General features: G+C 46.1%; 1 protein-coding gene across 6 annotated transcripts in view; it reads left to right on the top strand.

Moving 5' to 3' along the window:
* The first annotated feature begins 11,616 nt into the window (after positions 1-11,616).
* Positions 11,617-14,441, top strand: part of SYS1 (SYS1 golgi trafficking protein) — a 38,239-nt gene continuing 35,414 nt past the window's right edge. The window contains exons 1-3 of one of the 6 annotated variants that reach the window (XM_042930841.1): positions 11,617-12,276; positions 12,491-12,730; positions 14,014-14,081. In XM_042930841.1, the coding sequence (XP_042786775.1) occupies positions 12,569-12,730; positions 14,014-14,081 (230 nt within the window). In that variant the 5' untranslated portion in view covers positions 11,617-12,276; positions 12,491-12,568. Of the gene's footprint in view, positions 12,277-12,490; positions 12,731-14,013; positions 14,082-14,441 lie in introns of those variants that run through there. The other 5 variants (XM_042930850.1, XM_042930840.1, XM_042930848.1 and 2 more) reach the window with 5 other exon arrangements.

The following is a 14,441-nucleotide window of genomic DNA, read 5'->3' as shown; positions in this document are numbered from 1 at the left end:
CAAATCCTCTCAGGCCCCCAAGTACAGACCCCAAGTACAGATACTGCAGATACTGTTGGAATTATTAGGGGGAAGCATCCTATGATAATCAATCAAATTACCAAAGGTACCTAGATTTATCTCTTGCCCTGGTTGATTTCTCTATGTATCTTTCTAGGGCAGAAGCATGGCTTCATAACCAGGGTGTTTGGCTTCTGTTGGGATACTGTGAATTCATATACTTTGTGGAGTAGAGAGTTGGGAGTGATTTCTCCTCTTTCCTCCCTTAATTATTATCAAAGGATGAAAATCTCATGTAGGGCAGAGATCCTTGGCGGTCAAGCAAGCTTCAAATGCCGATCATATTTTTCCCCACGGATTTAAAGATAAGCAATTTTTTCCAGCTACTCTCATTACCCTTCCTTAGGATTGAGAAATAAACTGAGCAAATGAGTGAATTTTATGTCAGAATAAGAAATCCTTTTGCAAGTCAGATGGGTTTTGCAATCTTTGCTTTCCACACAATTGAAGGAGGGCCTAATCTAATTGTCAGTACATAGATCATTAAAAATAATTTTTGACGATAGATCACTATGCGATTTTGGTTATCTGTCAACACATCACTATAACAAAACTCCTTTCATTCCCAGCAACTTCTTACAGCCGGTAGTGTGCTGGTAAGTGTTCAACAATAAGTTGGGGAAAGCAGGAAGTGCTAATCTGTACCATTTGCCAATTTCTGTGGTATAAATACTCCCACCATAGCGGATTTCAAGCTCCCAATGTGACGTCACTAAACATAGCGCTGGTTAGAGATGAGCAATACTTGTACCACACAGAGTGCAAAATAATAGGTGCAAATAATATCAAGGGCATAGATAACAATAAAAGGTAGTGAAATAATTAGGAAATGATGAGTTTTGAGTACATATTTCCTTTGTTTTTAATATAGTTTATATAATTGTGAGTTTATATAATTTAATTTGTAGTAATGGTCATGTTACCAAAGGTGCCTAGCTTTTGTGGATGCCTAAACCACCCACAAAATTCCTAAACATTGAACCAGTACAAACTAGCTTTGGCACACCACTGCTTAACAGCTATAAAAAAATTAAAGTAGGAATAAAATTATTGCTAAAACCTATCTCACTTTAGTACATGCAATATTCATCTAGGGACACGTGACTATTTGGTAAGGAAACGTTGCCCCTGTTTAATAATTATTTATCATAATTTGTAGAACTGGTTTCACAAGTGTGTACATATGTCAAATTGCACACTTTCTGTGTAATTTATTTTATTTCAGTTATATTTTAATCAAACGGTTAAAAATATTTTTAGGACTTTTTTCTTTTTTGGGTCGGGTATATATCTCCCTTTTTAAGTTGATTTAGTTTGAGAGAGAGAGAGAGACAGAGAGAGAGAAAGCAGGGGAGGGGCAGTGAGGGAGAGACAGAATCCCAGGCAGGCCCTGTGCAGAGCTTGATGCTGAGCTCAAACCCACAAACAAAGATTATGACCTGAGCTGAGATCAAGAGCCAGATGCTCAACCAACTGAGCCAGCCAGGTGCCCCATTTTTAGGACTTTAAAAAATTGTAATATATTTACATTGTTTTGATCAATTGAATTTTTTTTTAATTTTAAGTAGGCTCCACACCCACTGCAGAGCCCAAAGCAGGGCTTGATTTGGGATCCTGAGATCAAGACTGAGCCATCCAGCATCCCAATCAAATGCATCCTTATGATAATTGTAATGATATAAATTTTTAATACCTAGTCTTATGGTCATAGGAGGTAAAATAATGATCCAGGGGCGCCTGGGTGGCTCAGTCGGTTAAGCGTCTGACTTCGGCTCAGGTCATGATCTCGCGGTCCGTGAGTTCAAGCCCCGTGTCGGGCTCTGGGCTGACAGCTCAGAGCCTGGAGCCTGTTTCATATTCTGTGTCTCCCTCTCTCTCTGACCCTCCCCCGTTCATGCTCTGTCTCTCTCTGTCTCAAAAATAAATAAATGTTAAAAAAAAATTAAAAAAAAATAATCCAATTTACATATATATATTTTTAGGCAGGGAAATACGATAGAGCTATTAATAAGCTATTTAATCATTAAAAAAAAAAAGAACATTATGGTGGGGCACCTGGCTGGCTCAGTCTATAGAGCATGTGATTCTTAATCTCAGGGTCATGAGTTCAAGCCCCATGTTGGGCAAGGAGCCTACTTTTAAAAAAAAAAAAATGATGGCAAAATTTTTTTTAAGTTTATTTATTTTGAGAGAGAGAGAGAGAGCAAGGGAGGACAGAGAGAGAGAAGAGAGACAGAGAGAGAGAGACAGAGAGACAGAGAGACAGAGACAGAGACGGAGGGAGAGAATCCCAAGCAGGCTCTACACATCAGCACAGAGCCTATCTTGGGGCTTGATCTCACAAATGGTGAGATCATGACCTGAACCAAAATCAAGAGTCCAATGCTTAACCTACTGAGCCACCCGGGTGCCCCGTACTGTAAAACTTTTATGTTCTGAAACATGGAATGGAAATGTGAGTTTGAATAGAAAAAAAGTGATGTAAAATTTCCATTAGAGAAGAGCCTATTCATGTTTGTTTGTTTGTTTGTTTGTTTATATCCAACATGGGGCTCAGACTCACAACTCCGAGATCAAGAATCACATGCTTTACCCACTAAGTCAGCCAGATGCCCCTGTTCATGTATTTTTTTAACAGATAATTATAGGTATCAAATTGCTAGGGTATTTCATTCAACTGGATACACTTAAAAGAATGACATAGACATTTATTTCTGAGTATATGAATTTACAATATGTCAAAAATTAGAACCTTTGCAACTCTTTAAACTTTGGATGAAAAATATTAGCTCTCAACTAAAAAACGTGCCAGGAAGTACATAGTTTTCAACAATCATTTGGAGAGCACGCTAACAAAAAAGATTGAGTAGTGCCAGTTTAGGCAACAGAAGCTCTTCTATAAAGCTATCCTAAAAAAATAAATAAATAAAATAAATAAATAAAAAGCTATCCTGACCTTCTGAAATGAAGGAATTATTTCACTTCCTCCAAGTTCTAAGAATCTCTCTGAAGTCATGAAACACATTTGAATGTAGTTATTTGTAGATTTGTGGGGCTTTAACCTGTGCTTTGTGGATTGGGGACAAGGGGAGCATGGATGGTTACTACTGTCATAGGGTTTGTGTCTCTATGCAAATTTCTGGGGTAAGAAACTTCAGGTTCTCTCTTCCTGACCCACCAAGAGGTTAAAAACAATTTGAACAGATCCTGAGGCCCTTTAAAACATCTCAATGGATTCTTCTCTGGCTCCCACAAAACAAAATGTACTAGTCAAAGGTTTGGTGAATTTAACCGAAGTCCCCAATTCCCTACATGGGACTGAAGTAAAACAAAACAAAACAAAACAAAATGATAACCAAGTAAACACAATCCACAAGGGTTTTAGGGCTGGAAGTTCTTGATTAAAATCCTGTTTCCAACACTTGCCAGTTGGAGGAAAGTTTGAAAGTCATTTTGCTCTTCAGTGACATGGGGACCTGTGTCCCAAGACCAACCTCTTTGGGGCAGTTGGGAGGATGAAATGAGGTGAAGCACTGGGCACCAAGTCCCTGCCTGCCCTACATTATGCCACCTGCTTATTTTCTACCCCTGAGGTGGAAGGAGTCTGGGGGTGGCATGGGCCATATACAGACCCTCCCACCAGCTTCCTTTCAAGCAGAGAGAAGGGATTCGGGAAGTCAACAGGGAGCAGGTGGCTCAAAAAGGAGCTGAGATCTGGCCTATAACTGGGGTGAAGCTGCCCCTCCCCCCTTTTTTAGGCCTCCTAGGCTGGACGTAACCCAGGCTAAGTGCATACCCGGAGCATCCAGAGGTGACCAGCCCAAGAAACTACAACTAATTCTGCCCTTAATGGCCCAGCTCAAATGCCTCCTCTCCTGGAAGGCTTCTCAAAACCTCCTCACCTTCTCCTTCTAGCTCTCCTCTCTCCTTCCTCTGAGACCCCTGTCACTCCATCTGTCTCTCTCCTTGGGCAAACATCCCTTTCCCTCTTATGTTGGAGATTAATGGGCACGGGCTTCAGGGTCAGAGAGATCTGGGCTATCATCCTGGCTGTGTGACGGAGACAAGACACTTAACTATTCTATGCCTCAGTTTCTCTTTAGTAACTTGAGAGCCACACGTGTTGAGAGGAGGGTGCTTAAGCACAACACCCAGTGCATAAATGATATCCATTTTTATGATCACAGACGTCTCCCTCTAAGAGTCCTGAGTTGGGGAGCTTTCTCTCCAAAAGCTCCTCACACAAAGTAAGTAACAGGTAATCATGTCACTATTTTCAGAACAGCTGAGAGAGTGGGCGTGGGGGTGTCTCTCCCAGAATGGTGCCAACCCTCTTTGGTCTTCCTCACTCCATGCAAATCTTTTCTCCAGTTCCCGATAATGACAGCCTGGAGTTTCCAGAGGCCGTGGAATGTCCAGCCACTGCCTTGCATAACCGCAGAAACTGGGAACACTAGGTAAGGAGGGGCCCTCCCGGACCGTTCGCTCCAACAGCACCCCCATTGTAAGGCAAGCAAACCAAGGGCCACACAGTGAGTCAGCACCTACTGGAGGTATGGTGAAGAATTCTAAAAATAGTCCCACCCCCTCCAATCACTTTCTCCTTGCTTTGCTTTATTTTTTGTCGTAACACTTTCCCCACCTGACATTATGTATGTATCCTCTTACTTTTTTATCGTCTTTTTCCCCACCAGATGTAAGCTCCATGAGAGTAGGGACATTGTCGTGTTCATGGATGTATCCTTAGCATCTTGCCCGAGATCTTGGCACAAGTCAATGTTCAGTAAATGTTTGCTGTATAGATAAATGAATGAATGCCATTTGGATGTCTGTCCTTACAGACATTCACTCATTTGCTCACCTATCCAGTAAACATTTGATGAACATCTTCTATGTGAGAGGCTTTTTGAAAACTCCCGGTGAATGAGACACTGCCCTTGCTCTTAAGCAGATCCCTGATTAGTGAACAGTAGCCACCAGTGGCTAAGGATCTATTATGTGCCAAGCTCTGGGCTGGCAACTTTACAGGCATCTTCTCTGTGCATGTGCAGCTCCCACAATTGCAAAGTCTCATCCCAGACTCCTTAAGGGAAAAGGGCTTGACCCTTATTAGAAGGATATAAGAAGGGCTTGATCCTTATTAGAAGGATATAGGAAGGCTAAATACAGAAAGGAAGACATCAAAAACTGAGGTGACTCCAGGGCCTGGTCAGCTTATCTCCAGCTCTTGAAGCCTGTGTGGTCTTTATTTGAGGGTGTCTCTTCTTCCTGGATGGGTGCCTCTCTCTCTCTCTGACTGACTTATTCTCTTTCTGGTTTGAATCTGGGAGACAGTCAGTCTGATTGGCTTAGCCAATGGCCTTCATTGTCTCCCAGAGTGAAAGTTTTTAGGTCAAACCTGCTTCTTAGATTACTAGCTGGCCTCAAGGATGAACATAACCTACCTTATAAGAGCAGAGAGTATCTTTAGTTAGAAGGAAGTGTTGAACATCACCCTCACCTTGACCATGTAAAGTTAGTAGTGTTACTTCTATTTTACAGATGAGAAAACAGCCTCAGAGAGAAATGGTAACAAAACTGTAACAACGCTGCCTCAGCTGACCTTCAAACCCAGGACTGAGAAATACATGTTGTTGCTGTTTGCAGCACTGAGATCGGTGGGGGTGGGGGGTGGGGGGGTGTAGTTGTTATGCAGCAACAGCTGACTAATACAGGCTTTAAATCAGATTTCTCTGATCCAGTCTCACTACGTTGTCTGAGTTTATACCTCTGATTCCTGTTTTCCTCATAAAAACATTTTGAAGTGTCCTGTCCCCAAAGGAGCAGAGAGGAAGATGCTGGAAAAGAGATTAAGAGGTTTGTCCCTGAGAACCTCCTGCATACAAGCTTGTGCTTCCCATTCAGTCCCCCTACTCTGACAGCTAGAGAAAAGCACAGATAATACCAATCCCAACCATTCACAGAGTGCTAGGCGGTTCTTCTGAAATTTTATCTAAGTCATTGCATTTATATACTCCAAATCATCCCAGAGGGTAGCTAGGGCTGGTGTTATTACAACCAGTTTACAGTTGAGGAAATAAAGCTCAGCGAGGTGAAGTGAGTTGTCCAGGTTACAAAGCATCTATACCCAGATCCCTTGGTTTCCAGCCCTGGGCTCCTTCCATACACCCTATTTCCTCTGTGTCCTTGACAGAGACCATCATCTGAGCCCTTACCTGTGGGAGGGATAGCACCATAGGATTCACATGCCTCAGCCCTGGGACTGGAGTGCAGCATACAGAGTGGGATGCTTTGAACCACCGCCCCCCCCCCCCCCCCCCCCCCCCGCTTTACCAACATTCAGCTGAGTTCTCCTGTTCCTCCCAACTTTCCCTGTCCCTTTGAGGCCCTGTCGCCCAGCCTCCACCCACCATCTGGTCAAGGTGAAGATAGTGCAACTATTTTCTAGATGCCACAGAAATCAGAATCTGCTCTTTGCAAACAGCAAAAGCAAACGTCACGGGCAATTTGACTTATGACATGGGCAGTTCACCCCCATCATCGGTCTGTTTCCTCCCCAATAAAGGAGAATCCTCATGTGATGACAGGGCTGTTACAAACACTGTCTCCTTTGCCGGCACATCCTTGCCCTGGGTAACTCTACTCATCTTTCGAGTCTATACTTTCACACCACTTCCTCCGAGAGACCTTCCCCTGAGGCCAAACTCTTTCTGCCCAACTTCTTTTACATTGCTTCCTTCACCGCATTCACCACAACTTCTATTTCTACGATTCTTTTCTTTCCTTTTTTCTTTCCTTTTCTCTTTTATTTGCTCTTTTCTTTTCTTCTGGCTTTGTTGTGTATCTCCCCTGCTCCATCAGAAGCTCCCCAAGGGGAGGGACTATGTCTGTTTCTTATACCAGAGGCCAGCCCAGTGCCCACAATGTAGTGAGCACTCAGTAAATATTTGTTGGATGAGTGAATGAATGAATCTGCTTTCCTCTTCCCATCCCTCCTACCTTCCCCCACCTGCCAACTCCCCACAGCTCCCAGGGGTGTTGTAAGGTGATAATGAATTGTAAGCCGGAAATTCTCAGACGAGAGTGGATGGCCATGGCCTCCACTGCTCCCTGTTCTTGCCACACTGGCCTTGCTATTCGGAGAATATGCCAATCTCATTGCTGCCTCAGGGCTTTGTATTTGAGTTCCATCTCTCTGGAATGTTCTTTCCAGATATCCAGTTGGCTCCATCCTTCACTTCCATCACACCTCTGCTTCAATGCCACCTCTTTGGGGAGGTCTTTGCTGACTGCCATTTCTGAAGTAATCCCTCTCACCCTCCCTCCTCCATTGTTCTCTCCCTCCTTACCCCCATTTTCCTTCATAGCACTTCTCACTATTTAATGTTGAGTTTTAGATTGTTGGTTTGTACTTGTTTATTGTCTGTGTCTTCCATGAGACTATAAAGTCTATGAGGTCAGAGTTCTTCTCTTCATTTACTTTATTCAGTTCCTGCTGACCACATAGTAAGCAGTCAGTGAATATTTATCAAATGACTGATTGAATGCATGAATGATGAAAAGGAAGGTGAAGAAAACAGCTTTTCTTCTTAAAATAAAACCCTGAATTCTTCAAGTCAGAGCAAGGAATAATTTCTAGGGAGGGGCAGAGAGTATCATACATGGTGGGGGTCAGAAACCTTGGGGAGTGCAGCCACTGTTTCAGAAAATCTCACTTCTCTTGTTCTTCCCAGGGTACCTTAGACCTGGCAACCAACCCCTGGAAATGAGTTCTTTGTGCAAGAGAAACAATGCCCTTGGAGGCCCAGCCACCTGCCGGAATCCCTGGCAGCATCCATCCTCCGTAGAGGATTTGCAGAGAAGCACTGACCAGTGGGCTTCTTCCTCTGAGCCTCAGTTTCTTCATCTGTAAAATGGGGAAAATGTATATACCTACCTCCCTAGGGCTGTTGGGACGGTAGGAAGATCATGTAGGTGAAAACCCTGTGTAAACAGTAATGTCCAAGTGCATGTTCTACTATGCATTGGGAAGAGGTAGCATGTAGAGTCAGGTTGGCCTGGGGCGGAGTTCCAGCTTTACTACTCACTGGCAGTGTGGCCTTGAGTAAATGGTGTCCTTCCTCTGAGCCTCTGGTTCCTCATCTGTTAACTGGGACTATTAATTGTAGCTACAATTTATAAGTTTGTTTTAGAAGTTACATAAAAATCAAATGAGATCGTGTAAGTGTCTGGCACATAGTAGGTAACTCAGCAAATGTTCCACAGAGACACACACGGCCCTGAAGACACTCTGGGTAACAAAAGGTTCTTAGTCGGGAGGAGAAAACAGACAATGATGAGTTCTTTCTCTCCAGTTTCTCTCCTGAGAGGGGAAATCACTGGCCAGAGTCCATGCGGAGGACAGGCAGCCAAATGCAACCTCCCACATGGAATTTCCGAAAAGTGTGAGCGCAGAGTTGCATAACCTGTCCCCGAGCCACGTGTCTCTCCTAAAGTGTTTTCATCAAGCATTCCCCAGAAAGGGATCACGTGAGCTGGCAGCCTAGGGAAGGGTGAAAGGAAAAAAGGGAGCGAGTTGGAGAACCTTGCAGGTGGGTGGGATTAGGAAAAGAAGGTACTGCATTTACTGAGCTCCCACTATGTGCCAGGCACCCGGCTCACTGTATCTGACATCTACTTAGATCTTTGCCATAAATCTGAGAGACCAGGTGTTACCACTCCTGCATTCCAAGGGAAGAAATAATAACAATAATTAATATTGCTGACGTTTACATAACGCTGACTGCAATATCCGGTAGTGGGGTGAGCACATATTTGACCCTCAGGACAGCCCATGACACGGGTACTATTCTCATCGCCATTTTTATAGAGAAGGAAACTAACTGAGACTCAGAGAAATGAAGTCCTTTTCCCAAGGTCATCCAGCAAGATAGTAGTAGAGCCAGGATTTAACTACAAGCAGGGCTCAAAGTCCACAGACCTGTATGAGGACATTTCCCAAGGGATTTATGGGGATAGATCAGGAAAGTGATCCCAATAAGAGTCGACCTTGCAAACCCACAGTGGGAGTTCAGCGGGAAGTGACGTAAGTGACCAAGTAACCAGAGGCACTCCTTTTCTTTCAACCCAGAGGACAGTTTGTCCCAGCTTGTGGCTGTTTGTCATTCAGTCTCTGACCTAAAGTTTAAAATTTCATTCATAAGTTTGGAACCACAAAGCGTGGGAAAGGCCCTTGGAGATCAGCTATTCTAGTCCAAACCCTTCAGATTACAGATGGAAAAAAACCTTGAGGCCTAAAGAGAGTCACGGACACGGCAAAGTCACAGAGCAATTTTCTGTTAGAAGGAGGATTTGGTTTGAGGTCAATTACAGATCATTTTGTTCTGTAATTACCAAATGTTGGCTATCTCTGAATCACTTGGGGAGCTCTTTAAATATCCAGATTTCTGTATTCTGCTTCTAGAGATTCAGATTTTGGCTTCCAACAAGGCCTGGAAATCTGACAATATAATATGTTCCTCAGGTGATTCAGATGGCACAAGGCCATGGACTGCATTTGGAAGTTGGAGTCCAATGCTCCTCTTTCATTTTGTAGTTTGGGATACTAAGACCCAGCATGGGACTCACCCAAGGTCACATGGCAGGTCATTGGGGCCCTAGTTCAGGCTTCGTGGTCTGAATTCAAAGTTCATCCTTCTTCTCCAGGCTTCCTGTGGTCAGATTCTCAAAATGGGCCAAGGAGGTTGGCCAAGGGAGTTACTGTGGTTTTCCCCAGCTCTTGGTTTCCTTGTTGTATCCAAATTAAGACACGGGATGGTGCCCCATTTCCCAAGTTTTGAAAGGTGGGAGATCAAGAGCTGAAATCCTACAGGTGAAAAGGAAAGTGCAATAGGCTGTCCCGCAGGCCCACAGGGGTTTCCCAGAGGCAAGCTCCGGGCTCCAGGAATGACGTCAGACTCCAGCTATTCAGCGCCCTAACACCTCAGGCTACCTGCATTTTCCATTTCAGGAGAGTAGGTAGGGAGGGCCTTCTCTCCGTGGGAGGTGGGAGGAGCCGGGCGGAGAGGGCCCAGCTATGACGTGAGGGGGCCTGACTCAGGAGAAGCCAAACATTCTGGCACTTGGAAGGAAAACCAAGCTGCCTGCGGGAACAAAGTAAAACTTCTTAAGTCGTTTTCCTGACCTCCTCACTCCACCACGTATTTCACTCTTATCTTTTTCTTCGGAAATCGTTATCTGGGTTTTGGAGTGAGGTGTCTTGGGTTTGAATCTCGGCTCAGTTTATGAGCTCTCTTACTTACGTAGAGGCACGCCCCCTCTCTGAGCCTCCATTTCCTCACTTTTATTTTTTATTTTTTTTTTAACGTTTTATTTATTTTTGAGACAGAGAGAGACAGAGCATGAACGGGGGAGGGTCAGAGAGAGGGAGACACAGAATCTGAAACAGGCTCCAGGCTCTGAGCTGTCAGCACAGAGCCCGACGCGGGACTCGAACTCACGGACCGCGAGATCATGACCTGAGCGGAAGTCGGCCGCTTAACGGACTGAGCCACCCAGGCGCCCCTATTTTCTCACTTTTAAAAAGAGGGATAATGTCAACTGTCTCAGATTGTGAGGATGAAATAAGATCACGATCATGTAGGTACTTGATAAACAGAAGATGTTTTCTCGGGAACACTAGATCACACGAGTAATCGGTGGACCGGAGGGATTTGAATATATATTTGTTGATCTGAATTGAGGCACCTAAAAGAATGGTTGAGCTGGAAAGCACCTCAGAAGTCTTTGGGCCTTAATGACTTCCAAACTGGAGTCCAAGGGAACTGTTTACAGTATTTCTAAATGATAAGGGAAATCACATACTTACTCTTGATAAGGTCTCACCTTTCTTTACTTTTGTCTGGAATTGTATCAACTCAAGGTGATAATATGATTATCACATACTGTTCAGAAGTTCTGATTGGCAGTTACATCAGTCTTCTAGAAGTTTTTTTAATGGGAAACTAATTAGTGGAGGGTAGATTGGATGTTGGCAAGCGTTAATCTTGTCTGACTCCTCATTTCATAATCAGGGAAGCTGGGGTTTAAAGAAGGAAGTAGCTTGCTAGTCACACAGCTAATAGAGCTGGCTCTAAAACCCAGATTCTTTTCCTGGAACCGGTTACTTCCTTTCTTTCCATTCTGGAGAAGGGGGATCTAGACTCAATGAGGTTAAGGGGTTTTGATCTGCTGGGGCAGGAAGAACGTGATTCATCAATTTGCTGTTATTCTTCCTCTGTTTTGACTCATTCAGCAAATATTTACCGACCGTCTACACTATGTGGACTCAGAAAAGGCAGAAAGAAAGCAGTCACGGAGGCAAGGCAGGGTCAGAATCTGCTCCTAGGTTATGATTTCAGAATCTGTCCTGTCTTCTAGTTTAAGTTTATATGTACATATAAATACAAACTGATACCCACATTATAAAACATTCACTACTTTGCCTTTCTAATAATTAGGTTGTGTCAGAGGGCAGGGACTTTCCCATTCGTACGTGTCCAAACCTTGCTGTTACCCAGTAGCACGAAATCAATGCTGCGATGTTGGCACGTGACTTCTAATCCTGACTGCCACTAACTCTGTCTTCTAACTCTTTGAGGCGGTACCTTGCTTTCCTTTTCTGAGCCTTACTCATCTGTCAAACGGGAACCGTGGCAAAATCATGTGTGGAAAAGCTGGCAGGTTCATTTAAAGTTATCCCAGACTTTAACTAGGAGAGGGAAGGTAGAGTCAGCACTTATCTACTGGTTAATTCCTAAACCTCTTTCCCTTGCTCTTGCCCATCCCGCTCCCTATTCTGGTTGCGCCTCTTCTCTTCAAGACTCCCCTGTAGAGGGCACGCAAGCTCTACGGCTTAACGTGCCCCACTTCCGTTCGCCTTCATTCTTCATCTTGCGCATGTGCATACTTCGCTTCCCCGCGGCCCGTACCCAGTTTAGGTGGCTCGGCCGAAGATTGTGTCCATTACGCCTGCGCAACCTCAGCCCCGCCCCTCCACCGCCTTCCCCGGAAACGCTTCTTTCCTACGCGGTCGCGGCTCCGCCGCTGTAGCTGGATCTTTGCCTCTCTAGGCAGGTAGGGCTTCTTCTCCATGGTCCTGTCTGTCAGCGCTGTTTAGGGGGTCAGTCGGTGAGGCTGGGCCGTCTTCGGACACTTCGACCCTCGAGTCCGTCACCGGTAAGTGGACCCCGAAGAAGCCTGAGGACGGGCGGGGCCCGAGCAGCCGGAATGGGCAGGATTTCCCCTTACTCTGGGAATGGGTCTGTCCGCCCCGCCCTCACCCCCGCTCCCGGAATGGGTTCGCCCCCTCCGTCCTAGTCCATCCTCCCGGGCGGGGCGGCGTTGCCATGGTGACGGCTCCCAGGCTGAGGCCCGGCGTGTGTCCTCGCAGGTGCCAGGGCGGCCCGGGGCCCATGGCGCGGCGGCGCTGACCCAGGCCCCGGGTGGCGGCCGGGCCCCGCGGGCCGGCATGGCGGGCCAGTTCCGCAGCTACGTGTGGGACCCGTTGCTGATCCTGTCGCAGATCGTCCTCATGCAGACAGTCTATTACGGCTCGCTGGGCCTGTGGCTGGCGCTGGTGGACGGGCTGGTGCGCAGCAGTCCCTCGCTGGACCAGATGTTCGACGCCGAGGTAGGGTCTCGGGGCCAGCGCGGGCGGAGTCTCGGCCTCGTCGGGTGTACTTTGTGGTCCGACACTACTGGGCTCCAGACCTGGCTGGACCACCATCTTACTTTGTGGTCCCGGGGAAGGGATCTCATCTTTCTGAGCCTCAGGTGCCCTATCCATAAAATTTAGTGACTGTTAACAGAAGCAGATTATTCAAAGGAAAGGGCCTGGATGTCAAGGAGCAGCGTTGCCTTCCAGGCAACCTGATGCATCTCCTCTCTGACACTCTGAGAAAGTGACTTCACTTCCCTGGGCCCCAAATTCTCAGGTGCCAAACGGAAGAGGGGGGTGGGTAAAAGAACATTCACGGAGGTATAATGGAAACTGCTTAGACTTTGGAATCAGGCCTCCGTTGAAATTCCGCTTACTAGCTGTGTGATGTGGGCCAAGTGTTGTCCCCTCTGAACCTCAGTTTTCCTGTCTGCAAAATCATGAGACCAGTAGTGGAGAGGTTTTGGACTGCAACGCAGAGAGCCTGTACTTTGGATTCAGAGAGGTTTAGCGTCCAATCTAGGTCCAGATACACTAGCTGTGGGACTCTGGGCAAGTTGCTTCCCCTTTCTGAGCCGGTTTTCTCTTCTGGAAACTGGGCTGAATAATTCTCAGCAAAATGTTATGAAGTCCAGAGACCCCAGAGGTGCCTAGGAAGATGAAAGTGCTTTATAGTCAAGGAGGGCTGTGAGATCTTCGCATCTGAGAGGCAGCTGTGGTGTACGGTAATGAGCACAGCTCTCAGAGCCAGGAGATCCGGAATGGAATCTTTGCTCCTGCTGCTGCTTCTCTATGTAGCCCTCGGCAAGGTAACAGGAGATTTCTCACCAACTCACCTCTGTCATTGTGGTGCTAAAGCAGCCAGCGTCAGTACTAAGCAAATAGGTGTGGTAGCATTTCCCTGGGACCTTATTTACAAAACTAGGTGTCTGGCTGGTGGGGCCTCAGTTTACTGAACCCTGTAATTGACCTTACTCTTGCAGTTTACTGACTGTATCACTTTGGGCAAGTTACTTCTCTGAACTTTTGCTTCTCCTTTGTAAGTCTCTTCCTGGCTGCTGTTTGGGGTCCAGTGAGATACTCTAGTGGAGGTCTGTGAAAGCACCTTGTCGGAAATAAGCTGACACACAGATGCAGGGACCTATTTTCTTTTGTGTTCTGGGAAAAATGATTGTTCCTTGGGAGATCCTGGAGCCTGGAGCTCTACCAAGCCAAGTCACTTTTCCAGCATATTTCCATTTGTGATTCCCCCTCAGATCCTGGGCTTTTCCACCCCTCCAGGCCGGCTCTCCATGATGTCCTTCATCCTCAACGCCCTCACCTGGTGAGTATCACCAGTTTTGCTCTCCAGCTTTTGGGGGTCCTAGCACTGGAACTAACTTCCTCAATTTGGACATGAGACAGGCTGGCACTTATTCCTGGGGCATGGTGGACTAAAGTGGGTGGCAAAGGCCGGTTCTGGGACTGACTCCATTATAGGGCTCCTTCCATTGCTGTTTGACTTAGCTGGAAAGCTCTTACATCACTCTGCATGCCGCCTGGGGGTTAGCTTCCATCTCAGATCACTTCCCTGTTGTGGCACGAGGTGAGGAAGGGGTGGGACTGGGGGTCAGGAGAAGTCGGTTCTGTTCTTGGTCTGTGTGCCATTGGCCAAGTTACTTCCCTTCTCTCGGCTTCGGGCACC

The sequence above is a fragment of the Panthera leo genome, chromosome A3, assembly GCF_018350215.1.
Source record: "Panthera leo isolate Ple1 chromosome A3, P.leo_Ple1_pat1.1, whole genome shotgun sequence".
Taxonomy (NCBI): Eukaryota; Metazoa; Chordata; class Mammalia; order Carnivora; family Felidae; genus Panthera; species Panthera leo.
The sequence above is the reverse complement of the archived record's forward strand: the minus strand, read 5'-3'. Positions and strand labels throughout refer to the sequence as shown.